At 46.6% G+C, this 20652-nt stretch overlaps 2 protein-coding genes and 1 non-coding gene across 8 annotated transcripts in view; 1 reads left to right on the top strand and 2 right to left on the bottom strand.

Moving 5' to 3' along the window:
• Window positions 1-150: 150 nt before the first annotated feature.
• On the bottom strand, window positions 151-19850 carry RS1 (retinoschisin 1). The gene is made up of 8 exons (XM_027637992.1): window positions 19757-19850; window positions 16929-17032; window positions 13208-13304; window positions 5068-5093; window positions 4684-4789; window positions 1839-1980; window positions 1502-1697; window positions 151-446 (listed from the first exon to the last, which is right to left on the bottom strand). The coding sequence occupies exons 3-8, from the start codon at window positions 13257-13259 to the stop codon at window positions 294-296; spliced, it is 675 nt and encodes a 224-aa protein (XP_027493793.1). The 5' UTR covers window positions 13260-13304; window positions 16929-17032; window positions 19757-19850; the 3' UTR covers window positions 151-293.
• The window catches only part of PPEF1 (protein phosphatase with EF-hand domain 1), a 40368-nt gene continuing 38065 nt past the window's right edge, over window positions 18350-20652 (top strand). Inside the window, exon 1 of one of the 6 annotated variants that reach the window (XM_027637981.1) lies at window positions 18350-18795. The gene's annotated coding sequence lies outside the window, so the exon portion shown is untranslated. The other 5 variants (XM_027637925.1, XM_027637933.1, XM_027637971.1 and 2 more) reach the window with 5 other exon arrangements.
• Window positions 18656-18728, bottom strand: TRNAV-UAC. Its single transcript has one exon. It is a non-coding gene; the product is annotated as a tRNA-Val (tRNA).

The following is a 20652-nucleotide window of genomic DNA, read 5'->3' as shown; positions in this document are numbered from 1 at the left end:
CCTTCACAGCATGCTGTGATGATGATTTCCCCAGCCTAACACCCAGGGCCAGAAGCACCACATCTCAAGGGATCAAAGCCCTGATCCCTCCCACCTTTCCCAATGTGTGCCCAGAAACACCCATCAGCTGAATGACCAGGCATGGTATGGAGCCATGTTTTATTCAAGAGAGCTCTTCCCTTTGCAGGCTGGGCATTTACACCACAGGACCGTGGCTGCAGCTGTGGCAGTGGTGAGTGAGGCAGGGCAGCTGCATGGGCAGACACCTCCACATCCACCTCAGGAGACAGCACTCAGCCACACTTGCCCAGGCACTCCAGGAGCTCCATGCGGATGGCGATGCGCACGTGCCAGCCCAGAGGGATGAGGCGGATGTAGCGGGCCACGATGGGCGGCCGCAGCAGGTTCTGCACTGAAGAGGAGCGGTCTGAGTTGCCATAGAAAACCTGTGAAGGGAGGTGTGGGTAGGTGGTTAGGGGGCTGGAAATTCTGTCCCATGAGTCTGGGGTGCCTGTGCAGAATAGATGAGGAGGAGGTTCCCTCCCCTCCACTCTCAAAACAAAATAGCCAGACCATTTTTGTCATGCTGATTCGGTTTTCTGAATCAGCACTTTCTCCCACTGTTTCTGCACTTTTTGTGGTTAGGTCAGACTTAATCTCACCCCATTCTCTCTCACTTGCCTTCCTGCAGCAAGGCACCACGTTTGGAGTATGCATGGTAAAATTTGGCTCTTTGCAGTTCATGAGCTGGGTTGTCTCATATGCCAATACAGACAAAAAATGTATCTGAGTGTCCTTTCCTCATTGCTTGGCCAGCACAGCATCTCCCCGAGGCTGCAGGAACTGATACTTCAGCAAAGCCACCAGAGCCTCCCATGCTAGGACAGGGCCATCCCCACAGATGGACACTGAGGATGCCTAGAAGGCAGCAGCTGTGGCATCTCTGAGCCCAGCTGGGCTGCACAGGCATCATTGTAAGGTTTCCTCAGTGCAATTTTTCGCTTCAAACCAGCCAGTAAGAAGTGCAGTGTGAGAACAGTTCAGTGGGCTGTGACATAATAGTTACAGATCTTGTCTCAGGGGTTTTTCTGCATTGTCATTGTGCGCTAGCTCTAGACTTATGGCAAAAGGGGCCCCCATTTCTCAGTGCCCAAGCAGGGCTGGGGTTGTATAGCCACAGCTGAGAAAGTGGTTTTATCATGGATGTGCTCCCTCCTCTGCAATGCCAACTAATACCCTTGAGCTTAATCTGGACTCCACTATCATCATTAGAAATCACAAAAAAATTATTTTGCCCTCATCAGCATGGCACTCACTTTCACCACAGAGGAAATGGTCCCTCTCTGTGCTGCCTCCAGATGTGGAGTGAGCACTAAGACCCATCCACCCTGCTGCTGTCACAGAACCCCCATTTTGGGGCGCCTCCCACTTAGAAATGATGCCTTCATGTCACCAAACATGCCACCTCTCCACCAGTGGCCAAAGAGCAAATTGCACTGACCCGATTGTTCCCGGTCTGGTCCTTGTAGTAAACCCAGTTGAGGTTTTCGTCGGTGCGGTACTGAATGCTGTACTTGGTCATCCACTCATCGGCATCACAGCGACCTTGTGTGAGGATCCCTGAAATCACCTTCACCTCCTTCAGGTCGATCTGCAGCCACTGTGCAGTGTCCTGGTACTTGGAGAGCCACGCACACCTGGGGGACAACACCAGCCCTGCTGTGTCCTCTACCGCTGCCCTTCCAGGCAGACCGTCCTACCCCCATGCTGCCAGGGTTCCCCCAGCACCCCACACCCTCTGCCCCTCGAGCCCCTCAGAGAGGCATTTTGGAACTCACCCAAAACCTTGGCCATTGAGGCGGGCCTTGTTGGCTGTCCAGGAGGAGTACCAACCCGTGTACTGCTCAGGGTTGGAGCAGCTTATCTGGTCTGGGGTGACAGAACCAGACTCAAAACCCAGGGGCTTGTGGTAGGGACACTCTGCAGAAAAGGGGAAAAAACACCTTAAGTGACATGACTGGCTGTTTCCTGGGTGTGTTTGCACACACATTGTCAACACCTCCTGTGGTTTCACTACTCCCTCTCCTCCCTGACTAGGATGCTCTTAATCCCAGACCACAACCTGCACAGGGGCCATAGTATCTTCATTTCTCACTCTTGTTTTAATTTCTAACTCTTCTTTCTCTCTCAAACTTACTAAACCTGTTCTACCTGAAACATTTTGGGGGGAAAGGTTTTATTCAGATGTTGTAGTATGAATCTCCTTCTTGAAAGGCTTGTGGAAGAAAAACCAGACTGGATCCATCAACCTGGATCCAGCCCCCAGGCTGTCAGCCTCTGCCTGGTCCTTGAGAAATGTCAGGCACTGACATTGCAGGGCTTTACCTCCTTCTGCCCCTCCATTCACTGTCTTGATTTACTTGTATGGCAAAATTTCTGAGCAAGCTCTGATCATCAAGCTTGCTTCACAAGCACCCTTGGGTCTTCTGCATTCTCTGCTATGGGGACCATCTTTGTGTCTGGAGATGGTCTTGCCTTGTGGAAAACCTGCAGATGCTCTGGTGCCAGTGAGGTGTTATGCTTGACTCTACTGAAGGCTCAGGGATCTCCATCTGAGTTTTTGACTTCAGGTCTCCAGGCTACCAATCATTCCCCCACAGCTGTCTTTGGCAACAGTGACAAATTCAACATGACTCCTGCTGGCTGCAAAAATACTGGAGAAAGAAATACTCATTCATCATTAAAACTTTCTGTATGGGTCACCACACAGGGCTCTGAAATGCAGGACTTTGGTGATGCTGAGCACCTGCATGCTAACTGGACCTAGTTGTGGGGATTTTTGTTATGATCATTTTTTATACAGTCAGGTTATCACTGTGTATCAAGAAACACAGAATGAAGGCGCTCACAAGGGTCACATGGGGATTGCCTAGGCAAACATCTATATCACAGGCAGTATTTTCTAATGTTGCAGCCTGTGGAGCCCCCAAAGGTTACTCTGTCCCTTTCTCCAGTTTAGCATAGTTTGTTTCATGGGTCTCAGCAGTAAAGGAGTAAGCAAAGCTCTGCGCAGCTTCCCTTGTGGGTAGGACATTTCCTTGCCTTAGCTGTGCCTGACCAACCAGTGTGGTGCCTCGTGTTAAAAGTGACCCACACGTGGGGTGCCTCAGTGGGGGCCCAGAACCCAGTATGACCATGGCCTCCCCAGTGCAACTCCCCAGCACTGCAGCTATGTGGTCGATGTCTCATTAGCAAGCTCCACTAGGGTCAATACTGTATGCATCAATATCTCATTAACATATCTTGCTCAGTCGGTACCTCATTAACATGTTTTTTCCCATGAAAACATATAGCCACCCTCCCGCCTTCCTCGAGGCATGGAAACATCATGCTTTTTCACCACGTTAAAAGCCTTGCTCCCCTTGTGCAAGAGGTGGCTGGGCTGGGGTGGCCCCTTGTGTTTACTATTCGTTAGGCTTATCTCAAACACCACCCAACTTCACTTTTAGTAACACTAATCCGCAGACCACACAACCGTAATGCAATTAGCAGGTCACCTTCTGGTGAGTCCATTTGTACCACGCACAGGGACCCACCAAAACAGATGCTTGATGCCTGCCTGGCCAAATCAGCCAAACCATTTAACACCATTACCGCCAATCCAGAGGAGACTTGAGCAGTGTTTGGGAAGCAGCTGCTCCCCTCGGCCATGCCAGAGGCTGCTCTGCAAACCATCGTCAGGCAGCAGGGACACCAGGCCATACCATGTTGGCTGGGCTGGACCGGGCAAGGGGAGTGCAGAGCCCCTGCCTGGGGAGAGCAGAGTTACAGTGGCAATATTCATCATTCAGGAGAACAGCCTTTATCAGTCAAGGAAGATGCCTTCATTACTCAGCTGCATAATGCTAATTTGTGAGAGCACCTGTCACACCTGGCCTGGCTGGGAAACCTAGCCCTGCTCCTCGCATATCTGCCATGGACAGAGCAACCAAACCTGCCACGTCTCCTTCCCTTACCTTGCCTCTCAAAGGGCAAGGGTTTTAAACAGGAAGAGTATGGGTTTAGATTGGACATAAAGCAGAACTTTTTTACTGAGCAGATGATAATCCACTGGGCCAGGTTGTCCAGAGAAGCTGTGGATGCCCCATCCCTGGAAGTGTTCAAGTCCAGGTTGGATGGGGCTTTGCGCAACCTAGTCTAGTGGAAGATGTCACTATCAATAAAGGGGATGGGAGAGGGGAGGTACTGGAACTAGATGATCTTCAACGGTCCCTTCCAATCCAAACCATGTTGTGATTCTGTGATTGCTTGGTGCAAACGACAGCAGGATGGTACCAGGCTGTAGCAAGACTTCAAATGGAGAATTGTACACTGCTAAGGTTAAACAGTAAGAAAATATGCAGTAGGACCAGGCTGGCATGCCAGGCATAGGTGCCAGTAGGGAGCACTGGCCAGCATGGGCCACCCTCAGTGACCTCCCAAGGCCCAGGAATGGTGGCTGCCTCTGCCTGATGGTGCAGGGTCACCCCCTCACCTCACACCGATGCAGCTCCCCCAGCCTCACAGCAACTGGATTTTGAACAAGTACTGCCAAAACATGCCTCCTCTGCAATGGTGAGTGCAGGAGGGGAAGCTGCTGGAGATCACCAGGCAAACATGGCTAAAAGCACACTGGTCCATTACCTGGCATGCACTCCAAGCTGTTAGTCCCACTGGACCACACTGAGTTAGGTCCTCCTTGGCAATCGCATTTGCAAGCCTTGCTGTGCCACAGCTCCAGTCTCTCATCCTAAAGGGAAGGTAAAAAACTAGCAATAAATCAACATAGTCATCAACAACAGCAACATGAGGCTAAATCTGAGTTCTGAACCTGAGACAGATGCTCATGCCTCACCAGCCTGCTGCACCTTCTCTGAGACCCTTTCTTCATGACAGCCTAGCATGAAACACGGGATGACTTGGATCCCTTGGATTCAGAAGTCAGAGCAGAGCCACCCCTACTTCTGGCCCAAGGCACCAGAGCTAGGCCATGTCAGAGCCCCAGCCAAACAAGCCAGAGACACTTACCTCTCCTGGGGAGAGGGCCATTGCAGCTGGGCAGTGGGCGTGGAGAGAAGAAGAGAGAGAGAGATTAGAAACAAGGATGCTGCAAGTAAACTTTACAAAATACAATTTCCTCCTGAGCTAGGGACAAATAAATAAAGGAAGGACTGAGGAATCTACCAAGTTTTGCCTAAGCTGATTGCCAGGGGAAGGTAAGAGAATATGGGCAGGAGCAGGGCATTGCCTGTGTCCATGTCTGTGCTACTCCTCCACTGGGTTTTCTTTCTGATATCTCTGGCATCTCCTCTTTCTGATCAGACACACCTGAATCACCCTGAGGAGAAACTCATGCAAGCCTACTTGGTCTCTGCTTTATAGCCGATTTTGCCCACATCCATTTTTTCTGCCTTCCTGCTCTAGTTTCCCTGTCACATTTTCTCCTTAAAATGAGTAAACTGATGAACTCCAAGGGTGAAATCCCATCCTGGCACTACTGCAAGTGATAAGTGCCTTTGGAGGAGATGGGACACTCTACAAGGTGCTTTGTCTGAGACCACTCACTCTGGATGGGATGGAGAAAAATGTAATGTAAATAGGTCTTCCTAATCCATTTTACAGACAGGACACCCTTTTTTTTTCTTTCTTAGGGAAAACCAGTCGTTGTGGCTGTAGAGGAAGAGATACTATTTTTGTAACATCTGACCTGTTTTATCTCTTGCCTCTTACTGAGCAAAGCCTTTTTTTATGAGCACTTTCCTTACTGAAAAGGCTCTCCTTGCTTCACAGTGAAGTCCAAAGCAGACTGTATTAACAGCATTTGGACTGGCAGGATAGTTCCCAGACAACTATGAAAATAATAATAAAAAAATAGTCCCATGACTGCTGATAATTCTTCAACACAAGTCAAATATCGAACATCAATTTTTCGAAGCCAGTAGGGCATCTACAAAAGCCACCAAGGAACAAGCTGTTGAGCAGGTAAAAACTGTCATACAGAAGCCATGAGAAACCTGCCATCTCCAGAGGTTTTGTGAATACGAAAAGAGGTCTTTTCACCAAATGAATTAGACTCTGAATTATTCACTGAATTCTAGTTATGATTTATTCATTCATACACTGTCACTTTGCTGAGCCTAGGAAGCTCCAGCTAATGCTGGGAATTTACATCTCACGTTTCTATAGCAAGTTTCCTCTCAAAATACTCACAAACACAGAGCAATTATAATCAGCTGAAATATAAACTATATACAAAGCTCTGTTTATTACTGAAATGCAACTGCTCCTTGGGTGTGACACTGAGCCTAAATGTATCAAGAGTCTGAAAGAAAGACAGTCAAGAACAAAATTATAAAGAAGTTTTAAAAAATTCCTTTCTCTAACAACAGAGATGGTTTCTTGTGCTTCAGTGTCCCAGGGCAGCATTTCTGGCATCAGGAACTTACAACATTAACCCAAGGCACTGGCCCTGGCAGAAGAAGTAAACATTGGTCTGCAATAAGAAGATATGGCTTATAGTCAGACCCAAGAGGGAGGCAGGGGGCACCCAGACCCCAACAAGCTCAGCAGGAAAACAAGGCTGCACATCTCCGGATCGGGCCTCTCATAAAGCGTAGGCTGAGGGCCACTCACAACACTGCACTACAGCTTTCCCAGCACAGATGTTACCCAGTCAAACCCTGTCACTTCACTGTGCAATGAGAAAACCAAGGCAGAGGTGCAAGCCCAAGGCCACCTCTGTGCTGTGCCACACAGGGCAAAGGAGTTTGACTTAAACCAGCATAAACGCTGTTTGCCAATATAATACAAACCAGGACTTTATCACTTATCAAAACTGTACCATCTTTGCCAATAAAAGAAATGTAGTGCCTCTCCTGCCTGCTTGGTTTTCTGTTTGATGCCAATTCTGCAGTGGCACTGGCACCAGGGCCATGAGAACCAGGAGAGCAGGTGTGTCTCCTGCCCCTCCAACCAGTGCTCCTGCTCCAGGAGACCAGCTGCAAGGGCAGCTTCCTTACCCTGAAATCTGGGAGCCTGACTCCCCAGCCAGCACAGCCCTCATGTGTCCCCACTGCCCAGCAATTGTCTGAGCTCACAGGGCTCCAGGCTTGACTCCTTCCATTTGCAGGCACTCAAGTTTCATTTAGAGATGTGTGCTTGCTATATGTTTCTTAACTTCATTTTCATCTTTAGAAGACTGATTTTTGTGCAAAAACTTCTGTGTGTCATTTTGGGTTTTCCTTATGGTGGTTTAATGCACTTTGGCCACGCAAAGGGGTTGGAAAAGACCTCTAAGACTATCAAGTCCAGCCATTAACCTAAGAAAATTATGTTCCATGAAGATGACTGTATTGTGGTGAAGCCTACTCTTGTGCACTATGTAGGGAAAGGGGATGTCAATTACCAGGACTGATACAGGGTATTGCTGTGGGATCATGCTGAGCCCTTCCATAGGTCTCCTGAGTACCTCCCTTTGAGAGCCAAGATCAAAATTTTATATGTCATTGACACATGGAGCTGGAAATTCAACATCTATGAGTGAAACAACAGGGAAAAAAGGAACAGTTTTCAGGTGGGTGGGTGTACGATAGCACCAATTCAACCACCAGAAATAATCCTCCTCACAGGTCACCCCAGCATCACTTGGGTGGCTGCACTCAGCCACTGATGGCTGCACTCAGCCAGAGATGTCTGCTCCTGAGCTACAAGAGTGGCTTCTAGGGTTTTTAGCCTCATTTGCCAGGGGACAGCACTGCAAATCAAGCAAGGGTGTAAATTTCAAACACAAAAGGCCTTCTTTCAAGGCAATATTGTATTGGGTCAGTCCCACAACACACAGGGTGCAAAGCCAGCGCCAGGGCACAGGTGTAGGCGTGCTGCCCCTCTGGTTGTCCCCACTGGGCTGGGGATCACCACCCCTCACTGCATAACTCACTGATTTAATTATCTCAAACAGGAGTTCAGCTTTGTCTGTTTGAGTCAGAAGAGGTTAATTGCTAAGGGCTTGCTCCCACAAGTGGCTCAGCCATCCAACCATGGCACAGGGGAGTGGCAGGCTTGGCTTGGGGTAAACGCAGCAGCAGATGGCCTAACATCCTGACTGGGCAGTGTGGCCTGATAACCCCTGGAGCTGGGAGAGAAAAGGAAAAGAAAAATGCCCTTGCCTGCAGTTGGCCAGAAAACACAGTAATTGATATATTGGTGTGTTTACAGCTGTGATGGGCACTGTCCTACAAAGGAAATGAAGAGGAAAGCTGACTGCCAATAGCCTAAAAAAAAAGTGATGGCCAGCATGCTTTTATAGTGAGCGTGTTTGCCTTCAAGGAAGGTTACAAAGATAATTGGTAATTGTAGGTCAGACAGAACGAATTGCTGCAATTCATGGGAGAGTCATAAGTCCTGCACGGCTGCCAAGGGCTGTTGTTTTAAAAGCACAAGACTGAAAAAAACCCCCAAATATTAAAAAGCAAAAAGTACTATTTACAGCCTCCCCCCAGGACATTCAGCAAGCCATCAGTTCAGTGAAATAAACTGTTATCTGTGTTTGTGGGAGGCAGGGAGGAAAGGCATGCACCTTTCCCGTCCCTTCATCCTACCCTGCAGTGCTGTTTGTCCAGCACACTATCATGCACAAATGCCACCTGACAGGTCAGGATTTAGAGACCAGGGCTTAGGCAAGAACCAGAGGATGATTTTGTGCCAGAGCACCTGTTTTAGTGAGGCTGGGCTGTAGCCCAGGCCCTGGGATGGCCCCACTCAGGACCTGCTGCTGAGCAGGATGAAGGGGAGAGATACTCTAGGGGCTGGTCCAGGTTTGCGGGAGAAAGAAAAGAGATAGCAGAGGTAGTCCTGGGATGCCAAGATGGGGAGGACACAGGTTTCCTGAGGTGGAAGTGGGACAAACCAGCAGCCACAACTTAGGGCTAGCTGGGAAAACGAAGGGGCAATAAACAGCAAGGAAACTCAGTTGCCGGCATTTTCAGGACAGGAAAAGGTAACTGCGTGTCTCAGAAACTTGGTAATCAGTAATAATGTGGCTAATCAAGAGTAAGAAAGGAGGAAGATAGGTGTGGACAGAAGTAACACTGCCAAAGCACATTTTGATATGGTAACTCTGAGAAATCATATTCACTATCCTGACCATAATGCCACAACAATACCAAATCCTCTTTTAGTGTGTCTAGAATTAATGACAAATGTACAAGAATGAGAAAGCACATAATAAAATACAAAAACAGAGAAATAAAATATAACACAGAATAAACGTCAGTCACTCAACTTACTGGAGTAAGTTCACATAAACTTGATCATTGTAGGAAAAGTATGTGGAAAAGTTTAATTATTTATTTACTTTATGATTTAGGTGTCCTAGAAGCTTCAGCTGGAAAATAGTTAATGTTGTCTTTCATCTCTGCAAGCAACATCTCAGTTTAAAATCTCGGAGAGATGAGTAAAATGACTTTCTCTCCTCCCAGTGGAGAGCAGTCCCCCTCCATGGTGCAGCAGTGCTTTCTGGGCACTGTGGTTCCTGCTGCATAGTCACCTGCTTCCCTTCTGCACCCGTGGGTCATGGGGCAGGGCAAGGGAAAACAGCTCAAAATTCAGAAAAATATGACTGGAGCCCCAACAAAGATGTCACAGAACTGAAAAGTATAGCTGGACTGAATGGCACTGTTTTTATCCATGTTTTCTGAAAAGCACACCATTGCAAAGCCCTCTTTTCCCTGAGCACCACATTAGACATCATCAGGAAGCAGAGTTAGGTAACACAGCCTGTAAAGCAACACAGAGGGTTGAGACACTGAAAAAAGTATTCAGTGGTCTGTGCTCATTGGGTGCTAGTTTGTGGGTTGCTATATTATTAACCTAGGCTATTTTTACATACCAGCCCTGAAAATCGTGCCAGGCAAGTGAGGTGACTCACATCAGGTTGCAGATCCTTGGTAACAAGGTGCATTTAGGGAAGCTGCCATATCTGTGGTGTTTTCCCAAATGTGCCACAGGCAAGGGCCCCAGGGACCCCTGCTGCAGCTGTGGCTGGTCCTCAGGTCCCCTTGGCAAGAGTAGCCCCCCTGTCCAGTTGCTTGGTGATTGCTTTTGTTGATTTTCCCCCAGGGCTTTTTCCATGGTTATGCTAAGCAGCCTCAATGGGACCTCGTGTTGAGCAAACAGTATCTCTATTTCTAAAAAGGATCGGGTTTAAATGGTCCTTGGGAGCTATGCTAGCAGGCAGAAACCCCCAGGGCATATGCAGATCTGTGTCCACCAAAAGACACTGGGAGTCAGGCTGAGTTCCCGTCCAGGGATGCCGACCACCTAAAGCCGCAGTGGCCAAAATGTTCAGCCTGTTTCCCCCGTAGATGATATTCTGGCCTCAGCACCACCCAAGAGGGCACCAACGCCCTGGCACACATCAGCCTGCGAGGACTGACCTCTGCTGATCACTGGCAGGCACGGTCAGAGCCAGAAAATGAGGGCAAGAGGAGCAGCATCAGTGTCAGCCTGCAGAGAGGAGAAGGTCTCATACTTTGTGTTAAGCTTTCCTCTCAGGCTTTAACTCAGCTGTTATTTTCCTCCTTCATTTTGTGAGGATTTTTCATGGTTTTATTATTTTAATTTCCATTCCATTTTCTTTACTTGAGTTATTTTTATTTGGTTTCCATTTTTATTCATTTATATTGTGTGTCATTTAATATTTCTATCTCGCATTGGCCTCATAAGCCACCAGTGTGCCTGTAACAAATGTGGATAGAGCCTTCCTAAATCTTCGTTCGCGAAGCCCAGCCATGACATGACATGACATTTAATATTTACTAGTTATTTGAACACGATAAAAACCATATTTAAATATTTACTAGTTATTTGAACACGATAAAAACCATATTTAAATAATGACAATTATTCGTATTTAATTAATATTAATTTCTCTTTAACGCCTGCTGGTTTTTTATGTTGTGAAAATATTTGGAAAAAGATTAAATAAGTTGAAAAAAAATCAACCTCTCCCCCTTTTCTTCTTAAGAGATATACAATTACCTTTTTTTCCCAAAGTGTTCCTTTGAAAACTTTTGCCAATTTCTGATCTTACTGTCATGTTTGCTCCTTCCTGCTTAGAGCTACACAGAACATTGCCTGCAGAGTAATTTCACTAGGTGCATTGATTATGCCAAAGGGCAGCACTAAAGATGTTATTTACCATCATCCAAAGGCGGATTTGAGCCTTTAATTTTGGGTTTGGGTTGGTGTTTGTTTTTTTTTTTTCAAAGCTACAAAAAAAAACGGGAGAAAAAAGAAATCCACTCTCTTAAACTGCTGAGATGTGCTTATTCCTCAACGTGTAGGGAGCACGGACAGAGTAATGCGGTGCAGGCATGTCACATTCAATGTGCTAAAAGCACATTCACGTCAATCCGGGGCTCGAGGTGCTCCCCCTCGCCATATGGAAGGGGCTCAGCAGCTGCTGCGGCTCTCGTGGCAGGAGCCCGCCTGCTGCACCATATGCTGCTGCTGCTGCTGCTGCTGCTGCGGTGTCCCCGGCAAACACAAGCCCAGCCAAGGCGCGGGAGCTGGGGGTGCTCCTCTAAGCCACTTGCTCTGCCAGAGAAAATAAGCTAAGCAGCTTATCGTGACATCAGTGCACGTAGCTCGGAGGACTGACCTAGCAGCACCTTCGTGGTGAGAGAGAAAGGCAGGAGTGTGAGGGGGACCTAGGCAAAGGGTCACTGCTCTGTTTTTATCCAGAGGAGGACACTTAGGCCAAGAAGCAAAGAAAAACAGTAAATTAAGTAACATAGTAAATTAAGAAAATAAGTTAAATATCAAAGGAGTGATGCCTTGAAAGTGATCCTGCAAGTTATTTTTCACTGCAGGCTCTCCAAAAATATCCTGATGTGTAGGTGTCTATTAAAAGCAAGCTGTGTCTGGGATTCAGAGTAAAGTATGAACTCATTCCAAGGACTAATTGCAGTTATGCCACCCAAAGGGAAAAAAATGCTGGAGTCTGGATAAAAACAGTCTTCCAAGAGGCTTAGGCATCAGTAACCTTCCCAAGTAAAACAAAGGAGAGAGGAGAGATAAAGTATGAGGAGAACATACAAATATTTGCTGTAAGATTAAAAGGAAGATCTACTAATTAGACAGAGTGGGGTACAGCCAAACATAACAGGATGAAATGAAGGCATGGCTAGTTGAGTAACATTTACTTTCCTACCCATGAAAATTTGTAGATCAAAGTATTAAGTGGAAACACAGAAAGACAGAAAAGAACTAGACAAATCAAAACAATGAGAATTCAGCATACATGGGGGAAAAGCTAGACTGTCTGATTAATCTTCTCCTCACTCTGACAGATCACACTTGATTCACATGTTAATGCTGGTAGATACTGCTGAGCACTTACCAAGTGCAACCCTCAGCCTTGTTTAAGACAATAGCAGCTTTGCCATTGGCTTGGATGAAGCCAGAAATTTAAACACAACCCAGAAAATTATGTCCCTGTTCTCTACTAATTAAAATGGAAGGAGATTTTCTGGCTTCTTCTAGCTCCTGCCTACCTGCTTTTGTTGCTGCCTTTCTGCAAAGTAAATTTGAGAAAGCCTCAAAATTGATAAATACCTTTCCCATTTTCTTGACTTATGATTGCATTTTGTTCTGAAAGTGCCTTTGGAAGTCTCTCCCAGGTCAAAATACCTGAAATGACCTTTAAAAAAAAAGCCAATCTTCATCAGCAATCTCTCGCTGCTAGAGAAAATGATCAGCTTTTGATTAATCAAGAGTTTTGATTAACGAAAGACCAGTCTTTCATGTTTTGCTGTACCTCATTTTTCAAATCAGTGTTATTATTTACACACTGGCTCAGCTGCACTACAATTTTCTTTGCAAATTCATATTTTGACAAATTATATGGCAATTTTTTTATACTGCAATTATTTTGTGAAACAGAGTTTTGCTATTGAATATTCATAGAGCTGTAAGAACACTGCTCACTCATGTACATAAATTACACATCTCCTTCACATTTTGCCTTTCCCCGAATTATTATGCTTCCATGAGAATGTAAAGAGAACTTGCTCTGTACCCCATAGCCCCTGGAAGATGAAAGCATGGATGAAACAAGAAACACAAAGAGACATATCTGAAAGCGCCTCTCAGGAGGCAAAGTGCGTACCTTTGTACCAGAAAAGAAGAGACAGCAGGACTCTTCCCATCTTGAACTGCATCTTTTCCTTCCTCTGTTGTGAATAGCTCCTTAGTGTACTGCTTGGCTTGATGGGAAGGCATGAGATTAACTTAAGCATTGCCTAAGCACCTTACTCTCCTTCATTCTCATGATTTTCTCAAGCACCATCAAGTCAACCACACAATTATTACCGTCAAGCTCCATCCTAGAGGATGTGTCATCTGCAACAGTTTTTGAAAGGTAACAAGTATTGAGGTACTGACACTCTAAGTGTGAATCTGAATGAGTATGTAGGCATATGTCCAAATAAACAAGGATATACCTATGGAGAAACCACATATACCCCCTACAGAAAAGCAGATGACTAAAGCTTATAAAAGGTATGTAGTATATATTGTCTATTGTACATAATAGGTATTCACTGACTTCCACCCCAATTCTTTACCTCTACACTATCAGTGCCTTTCCTAATAATAGTTGCATGTTGAAATCTGCTCTGGCCTTATTGCTCTTCCAGTCACCTAATTGCGTGGGGCTGAAAATGGCAATTAGTAGATCAAACAAAAATAGCACTTTTCAGTTGTTTACTTGCTAGGCTGTAAAAAGCTCAAACCAAAAATGTACACCTGCCTTTGCTAACAGTTCTACCTATAGTATCCTCTCAACAGGCTTAAGTTCAAGAGAGTAATAAATTTGATTTTAAAATAATTGAAAGGTTCAAGATAACAGACTGCTAGTGATTCCAGCGGATCTTGCACCCGTTCCTCCAATCTCTGCTAATTATGTGCAATTAGCAGTGAATTTTTAATGGAGGCTTTGGAAAGCAATTGCTTCAGAAGCAGCTTGGTTTGTTTCAAAAGATCACAGACTGTATGCACTGGGAATTGATTAAAGCACTGCATAGATCATGTAGGCTGCTGTGGAGTTAAGCTAATCGTGTCTCTAGTCTTCTGGTCTACATCCATTCAAAAAATGCTGTGCAAACAACGATGCTGACTTTTCAAAAATAGTCCCCTGAGCAGGATTTATCTCACCTGTCTTTGGATAGTCACAAATTTGGCATGCCCTGTAAATGGGTTGTCAGGTGCAACATCCCACTGCAGTTACACTTCCAGCACCAATACATCCCACCCTCCCCAGAGCATGTGACATGGATGGAATAAGTCTCCTGCCAAGGGGGCCTCACTGCTTTGCTCAGTTCAAGGAGTTTAACCTTCTCAACCCAACACTTTCGCCACTTCAATTGATCTACATGGAGAGATGGGTTATCACAGGCAGACCCATGCACAGCCATTCTGTTTCATGGACCTGGGCCAGCTCACCCCAAATACCGGGGGCAAATCAATGCATGGCAGCACAAACAAGAAGGGCAGATTGTCCCAGGCACCACGAAGGGGGTCATTTTCTTAAGGGCAGGGGGCTGCTCCTGATTTTTGGTCAGACACTTTATCATAGAATCATAGAATCAGCTGGGTTGGAAGGGACCTCTGAAATCATCAAGTCCAACCCTTGATCCACTACTGCTGTGGTTACTAGACCATGGCACTAAGTGCCACATCCAGTTTTATCTTAAAAACCTCCAGGGACAGACAATCCACCACATCCCTGGGCAGCCCATTCCAATGCCTGATTGCCCTCTCTGTAAAGAATTTCTTCCTAATATCCAACCTAAACGTCCCCTGGCACAGCTTAAGACCATGCCCTCTTGTCTTATGTTCATACGCAACACCCCTCTCAGAGCAGTGAGACCCACCAGAAGGTCCAGACAGGAGGTAAAAAACATGAGCCTCATTGAGGGTACCAGGGCACCCTCTGGGCATCTGCTGCAGTGCAGCATCTTACTCCAGGCTCTACACAGTATCCAGACAAGAGTGTCTCTCCTTCTTTTTGTTGTCCAGTCTGAAATGGTCTGCCACAGAGACACAGATTTCCAGAGCTGCTGAAGACACTCAGATATCTACTCTCTCTCTGCCATGATGAGCAGCTGGTATCTAAATCCCATAGGTCTGAAAATCCCAGCTTAAAAATCCCTAAATACCTTCATCCACATATCTCTTGGAAAACCAGACCAGGGCTTCAGCCTCTCACCTTATGGTCTTGTAAGCACAGGTCACAGGGAAGCAGAGCTGCCCACACCTACCATGTTTTAAAAAAGAAAAGCCAAATTCTCTTCCATGACCCCGAGCAGTTTAAAGTCAGTTTGGTTTATGGTCAACCTCACGCTCCAAATAGGTTTTGATTTTTTGTAAGAAGTGTACAATAGTTCAGGGAATGTGTTCAGAAATAGCACAGTTCTTATCAAAGGACATTTCATCCAAAGGGACACTCTTAAGACTGGTGGCTGCCCAATTATAAAATTCCCTCCACAAAGAAAGGTAGACTGTCTTTAAAAAGTGTCTGTAGCATTCAAAAAATCAAACTGGCTCACATGAAAATTAGAAGAGCCTTAAAATTAAAGTCCCCGTATAAATAGTATGCAATTCAGGCCCTTTGTGTCTAATGGTGTGGATGGTCCTTCATTTTAATAACTGTAAAGAGCAAAACCACACTGCCACTGCAGACAACATTACTAAATGAATAATGTAGTTAATTCCTAGAAAACATGGAAATATTTTCAGGTACAGAAGACAGAAAATATTTAAAAGCCAGTACACAATACAGCACCAGAAAAATGCTTCAGTTGCCTTTATTAAAAAATAAAAATAAAATTTTAAAAAGGAAAAAAATTAAGTCTGGCATTGATTACAGAACAAAACTGAGACTAGCACAAATGGTCCAAATTATGACAGTTTGGTGACATCCCTACTGCTGTGTAAAAGAGGGGCAGGAACTGACTGGGTGGGTTTGCTCTTTTGGCCATGCATCTTCTCCAGCTCTAGCTCATGTCACATTGGCCTTAAGACATTCTGGTATGTTTTCATAGCCCTCAGAAATCTTGGTGTGTTTTCTTCCTCCACGTTGTGGGAAATAACACAAAGATCACCCTGCACCACTGAGATGCTTTTAGTCTGACTGGCACTGTGTGTGTGTGTGGCCTCAGAGGAGAAGGAGGAGGCAAAAGTACTGGTGCGTGAGAGAGAAGTGCAACTCCACATAGCAATTTCATATTTCTCCCAAAGTCAGAGTGCCAGACAGCTAAATCAGAGTGTCACGCATCGATTCGTGCGTCTGGAAGCTGAACACACATGGCACGCAATGTCTCAGCAGGAATGTGTGACTGGCACACTTTTGTTTTATCACAGTTAGGGAACACACAAAATACACATTTATACGTGTACGTGTGAACCATGGACATCTCTCAGAAGCAGGATACTGATGTGTGGAGAGAGCAAGACTGTCAGCACTTTTAGAGCTTGAGTCAAACCGTCAGGAGCTGGATCCTCTCAAAATGGATGGAGCTACTCTGATCTACACACACTTAAGATCTGGTTCTTAGAATAAAATATTCTTTCTACAAGCCTGAAGTGTGATTCTAAGGCCTTTTCTGAAAAGGGCCCCTTTTCCTAAATATAAGAAAACACGATGCAGATAGTTACCCTGTGCTGACCACCAGGATTAGGCCCACTCTCTGTAACACCCACTTGGGGGTGCTGTAGCTGTCAATGGCAGGGTAGGCACCATGGGATCACCATCCCTATTAGATGGGAAGTATCTACACCAGAGGCTTGCATATCCTACATTAGGAGAAGTCTAATTAAGCCTGACTCACCTTTGAGCTTGTATCATGGAAGCAGGCAGTCAGTGGAAAACAGTTTACTCAAGAGGTGGGACACATTGCTTTGGCTTCACCTCCTGTGAGCTGCATACACACTGCTAAGCAAAACGAGCAGAGAAAAGCCAGACTTCAGTACATCTGCACTTTCAGATTGTGGCATACACAGGCCCTTAAGTATTGTTATGGTGTTTAATGTTACGATCTTAGTATGCTAGGTGAAGTATGGGTGGTTTCTACCCAAAGGAGCTTTTGTTTCTGGCCCAGGTATCCCACATTGCTCTGCAATCTCTAACTGCAGCTTGCCCATGCCTCAGAGTGTTTCTTTAGTAAGAGCAAGCACTGACAAAGGTTAATAGTTTTCTTAATATATAATGCTTAAAGAAAGTTTTTTAATAAGACTGATCAAGGTAAGTTAAGCCAATTTTTCTCTTTAATCTTTAAGATAGGTAAATCACACCCTCCTACTCTGATCCTTTCTCCCTAAGATCCTGCTCTATGGTGAACTTGCCACTGGCTGCCGCATGAGAGGAGCCCCGAAGAAAAGATACAAGGACTCCCTGAAACAACATCTCAGCCTTGGCCATATTGACCACCATAACTGGTCTACTCTGGCATCAAATCGGGAGGCCTGGAGACACACCATCTATAACACAGCTGTCTCCTTCGAGAACACACGCAGGATCACTCTTGAGGAAAAAAGGCAACGCAGAAAGAACCATATCTTGCAGAATACACCATCTAAGGAGTCTTTCTGCTGTGCCTTTTGCAATCAGATATGTCTGTCACGTATTGGCCTCATAAGCCACCAGCGTGCCTGTAATAAATGTGGATAGTGCCTTCCCAAATCTTCGTTCATGAAGCCTAGCCATGACTCTGATCCTGCAAAGATACTCAAGAGCTAACTCCAGGTCAGCAGAGCTCAGGGGCTCTCCTTGTCCTCCAGCTGCAGAGATGTCTGAGCCCCAGCACTCATCAGGGCTTACAGACACAGACAGGCACTGTGCCAGTATCCATGCCCAGAGGTTACCCTTTTCTAAAGACTTGCACGTGCAAAATGAGACAACATGTTATAATTTAAAAGTTAAACTGCTCCGAGGCAAGCTGAGATGGCTCTTTGTTTCCTAATTAATAAAAACGGTACACACAGTACTGGGGAAAATCAGGATGGAGTTAACTGTCCTTTTTAGCTGTGTGCTGTGAAAAGCACCGCCTTTCCCCAGCGCTCAAGCTCTTCTCCAAGCACAGAGGTGAAAGGACCTGTGCTCCAGTCTGTCCCGGTGAGCATCTCCTTGGGGATGCATCGGCCTGCAGTCTCCACCACTGCCTTTGTCCCTGCTCGGGAGGAGGCACAGGCCCCGCTGTGCTGCTTCTCCCCGGCTCTGCTGTGGCTGCCTCTGGTGCCTGTGGTCTCCTTGGTTACCCATCCAGGGGACGATGGCAAAGTGGTGATGCCTCTCCCGCGCTGGCAGGGAAGCGCTCCTCTCGCGAGATGAAAGCGTGTGGAAAGGCTCCTCAGGGACAGGGTTTCCCACTTAAGGGGCTTTTCTGCTCCCCTCGAAACGCACTGCTCCGCCTTCTGCCGCAAGCAGGATCCGGGCTTTCTTTAAGTGCTTATGAGGTTGCTCGTCTCCAGGAGGAAGCAGCTAAACCGATCCTCCTCGCTTCGAAGGAAATTATGAAAACTCACGGTGAGCCAAAAAAGAAAAAGAACAAATTGGCGCTGGTTCCACTGGGGCTCGAACCCAGGACCTTCTGCGTGTAAAGCAGACGTGATAACCACTACACTATGGAACCGCCACACACGTTAACGGCCGCGGCACTGCCCCTATCGACAAAACGCCGGCCGTGCTTCCCTCCCTTGGTGAGCAGGGAAGGTTCTTGTTTTCTTTTTAATCACTAGTTGATTAAAAACAGTTCTAGTAATCAAAAATTACCCTAATGCGTTTCCTTTCTGCCCCTCACATAGCTACAGAGGAGCAGTGAAGGGCATAAATCACCTCAGTAGCTCCAGGTAAGGCTTCTGTGTCCCTGCGTGCTGGGGCAGCCGCGGGCCCCGCTCTGCCCCACCGAACACGGCCCGCAGGGGCAGGTAACAAGCCCGGGGAACGAGGGCTGCGTTACAGCCTTAGGCGGGTGCTGTGGGCGCTCCTTTCCCCTGCATGTATTCGATACATGCTGTACCGAATCCATTCTTTGCCTTCAGACCGTGTGCTCCTCACGTCATTGCCCCCGGCCCCGCTTCGGAAAGGGCTGGCAATCCTTCCAGCGCATCCTGCTGCTCCCAGGATTCGCCCGGCTGAGCTGTTCTCCCGGAGAAGCGGAGCACAAAGGTCGCTGGCCTAGCGTGTCACATCAGGTTGGCCCAAGCGCGGGAGAGGCGGGCCGAGCTCCGTGAGAGGTGCAGCAGAGCCCCCGCTGCTCCGGGGGAGCCCGGCTGAGTGGATTTCGTGTACACCAGTCGTGGGAAGGCGCCTCGCTGCTTTCTGCGAGGTGTTCCAGCTCTTTTCAGCGGGGGAGGAAGTTGTAGGTGATTTTCTCGGTACAGGAGGCCTTTTAAAAAGAATAACGCACTGAGAGAAAAGGCAGAGCCTGGCATTTGTGTCAGTGACGCCCTGGAGGAAGCTGTTCCGCGGTGCCTTAATGGATCTAAAAGAGAGAGACGTTCGATCCCCTCGGGCACAGCACGGGACACGCTCGTTCGTGTTTCTAAAGGCGTGAAAGCGGGAGGATTCGGCTTTCACAATCCGCCCTGGAGAGGACGGAGGGATTTCCATCCCGTATGGCCCCGCCGCCGGCAGGGGGCGCCCCGCGCCCGCGGTCACCCAGCGCCCTCAGGGCCAGGGCCGGGTCGGGCTGTGCTGGGAACAACTCCGGGACTGGATCCTTCCTGTTCGGTGCCCGTCCGCATCAGGTATCCATTCACCCGGGAACCTTATGCCATCTGTTACACCCTACAATAATTGCCTTCTTTCATCTGTTACGTTTTACCTGGAGTTTTGCACTATTTGATATACCGCAGTCCTCAGCACACTGAACCTCGCCTCACATCCCAAAGGGAATGAGTGGCTTGTAGGAGCACAAATTAAGTTACCTGCACAATGTTTACAGGACTGTGGTTAAAAGTTACAAACAGAATTTGGAATATAAAAGACAAGTTTGTGAATTTTCAGAAACGTGGGGCCTGTAAGCAAAAGAGTATGGTGTTTGTGGCTAAATATCACGGTTGGCTTGACTACAAAAATTAATACCATTTTGCTGAAACAGCAGATTTCTTTACTAAACAAAATAGAAAACATTGTCCTTTTGTCATTAGAAGCAGTTTAATAAGGATAAGATTAAAATAGAGGTGAAGAAAATTATTTCCATAGTCTTGCTGATGCCTTACCAAGTATGTGATGGTTTCACACAGTAGTTGGTAGCATCGAGTCTTTCAAAAAACAATTATTTTTTTTTTTAAATCCTTTTACATACTGATCATTAGTGTGTGCATCAAATCTGTGTACCCTCCTGGCCTGGAGAGCCCGATTTAACCCAGAAGGTGCCTTTTGGGAAGAGACAATCTGGTTGGCTTGAAGCATCAGGAATGCATTGTCTGTGCAGCTTATGGTTCACCAGACCAACAAAATGCAGATCAAGCTGTTGTTAGGCAATTCTTATGCCCATTTCTTTTTCCTTATGTTTCTTTACTAATATCTGTCAAAACCTCAGTGCTGTAGGT

The sequence above is a fragment of the Corapipo altera genome, unplaced genomic scaffold (genome assembly GCF_003945725.1).
Source record: "Corapipo altera isolate COAL_440 unplaced genomic scaffold, ASM394572v1 0, whole genome shotgun sequence".
Classification (NCBI taxonomy): Eukaryota; Metazoa; Chordata; class Aves; order Passeriformes; family Pipridae; genus Corapipo; species Corapipo altera.
Note: the sequence above shows the minus strand (reverse complement) of the source record. Positions and strands in the feature narration are given on the sequence as shown.

Excerpts from the sequence above, each read along its gene's own strand:
- RS1 (XM_027637992.1), bottom strand. The coding sequence starts at position 13,259 with ATGCAGTTCAAGATGGGAAGAGTCCTGCTGTCTCTTCTTTTCTGGTAC. Across the intron at positions 1,698-1,838 it reads CTCAATGGCCAAGGTTTTGG|GTGTGCGTGGCTCTCCAAGT; the intron begins GTGAGTTCCAAA and ends GTTGTCCCCCAG. Across the intron at positions 447-1,501 it reads ACCAGACCGGGAACAATCGG|GTTTTCTATGGCAACTCAGA; the intron begins GTCAGTGCAATT and ends CTCCCTTCACAG.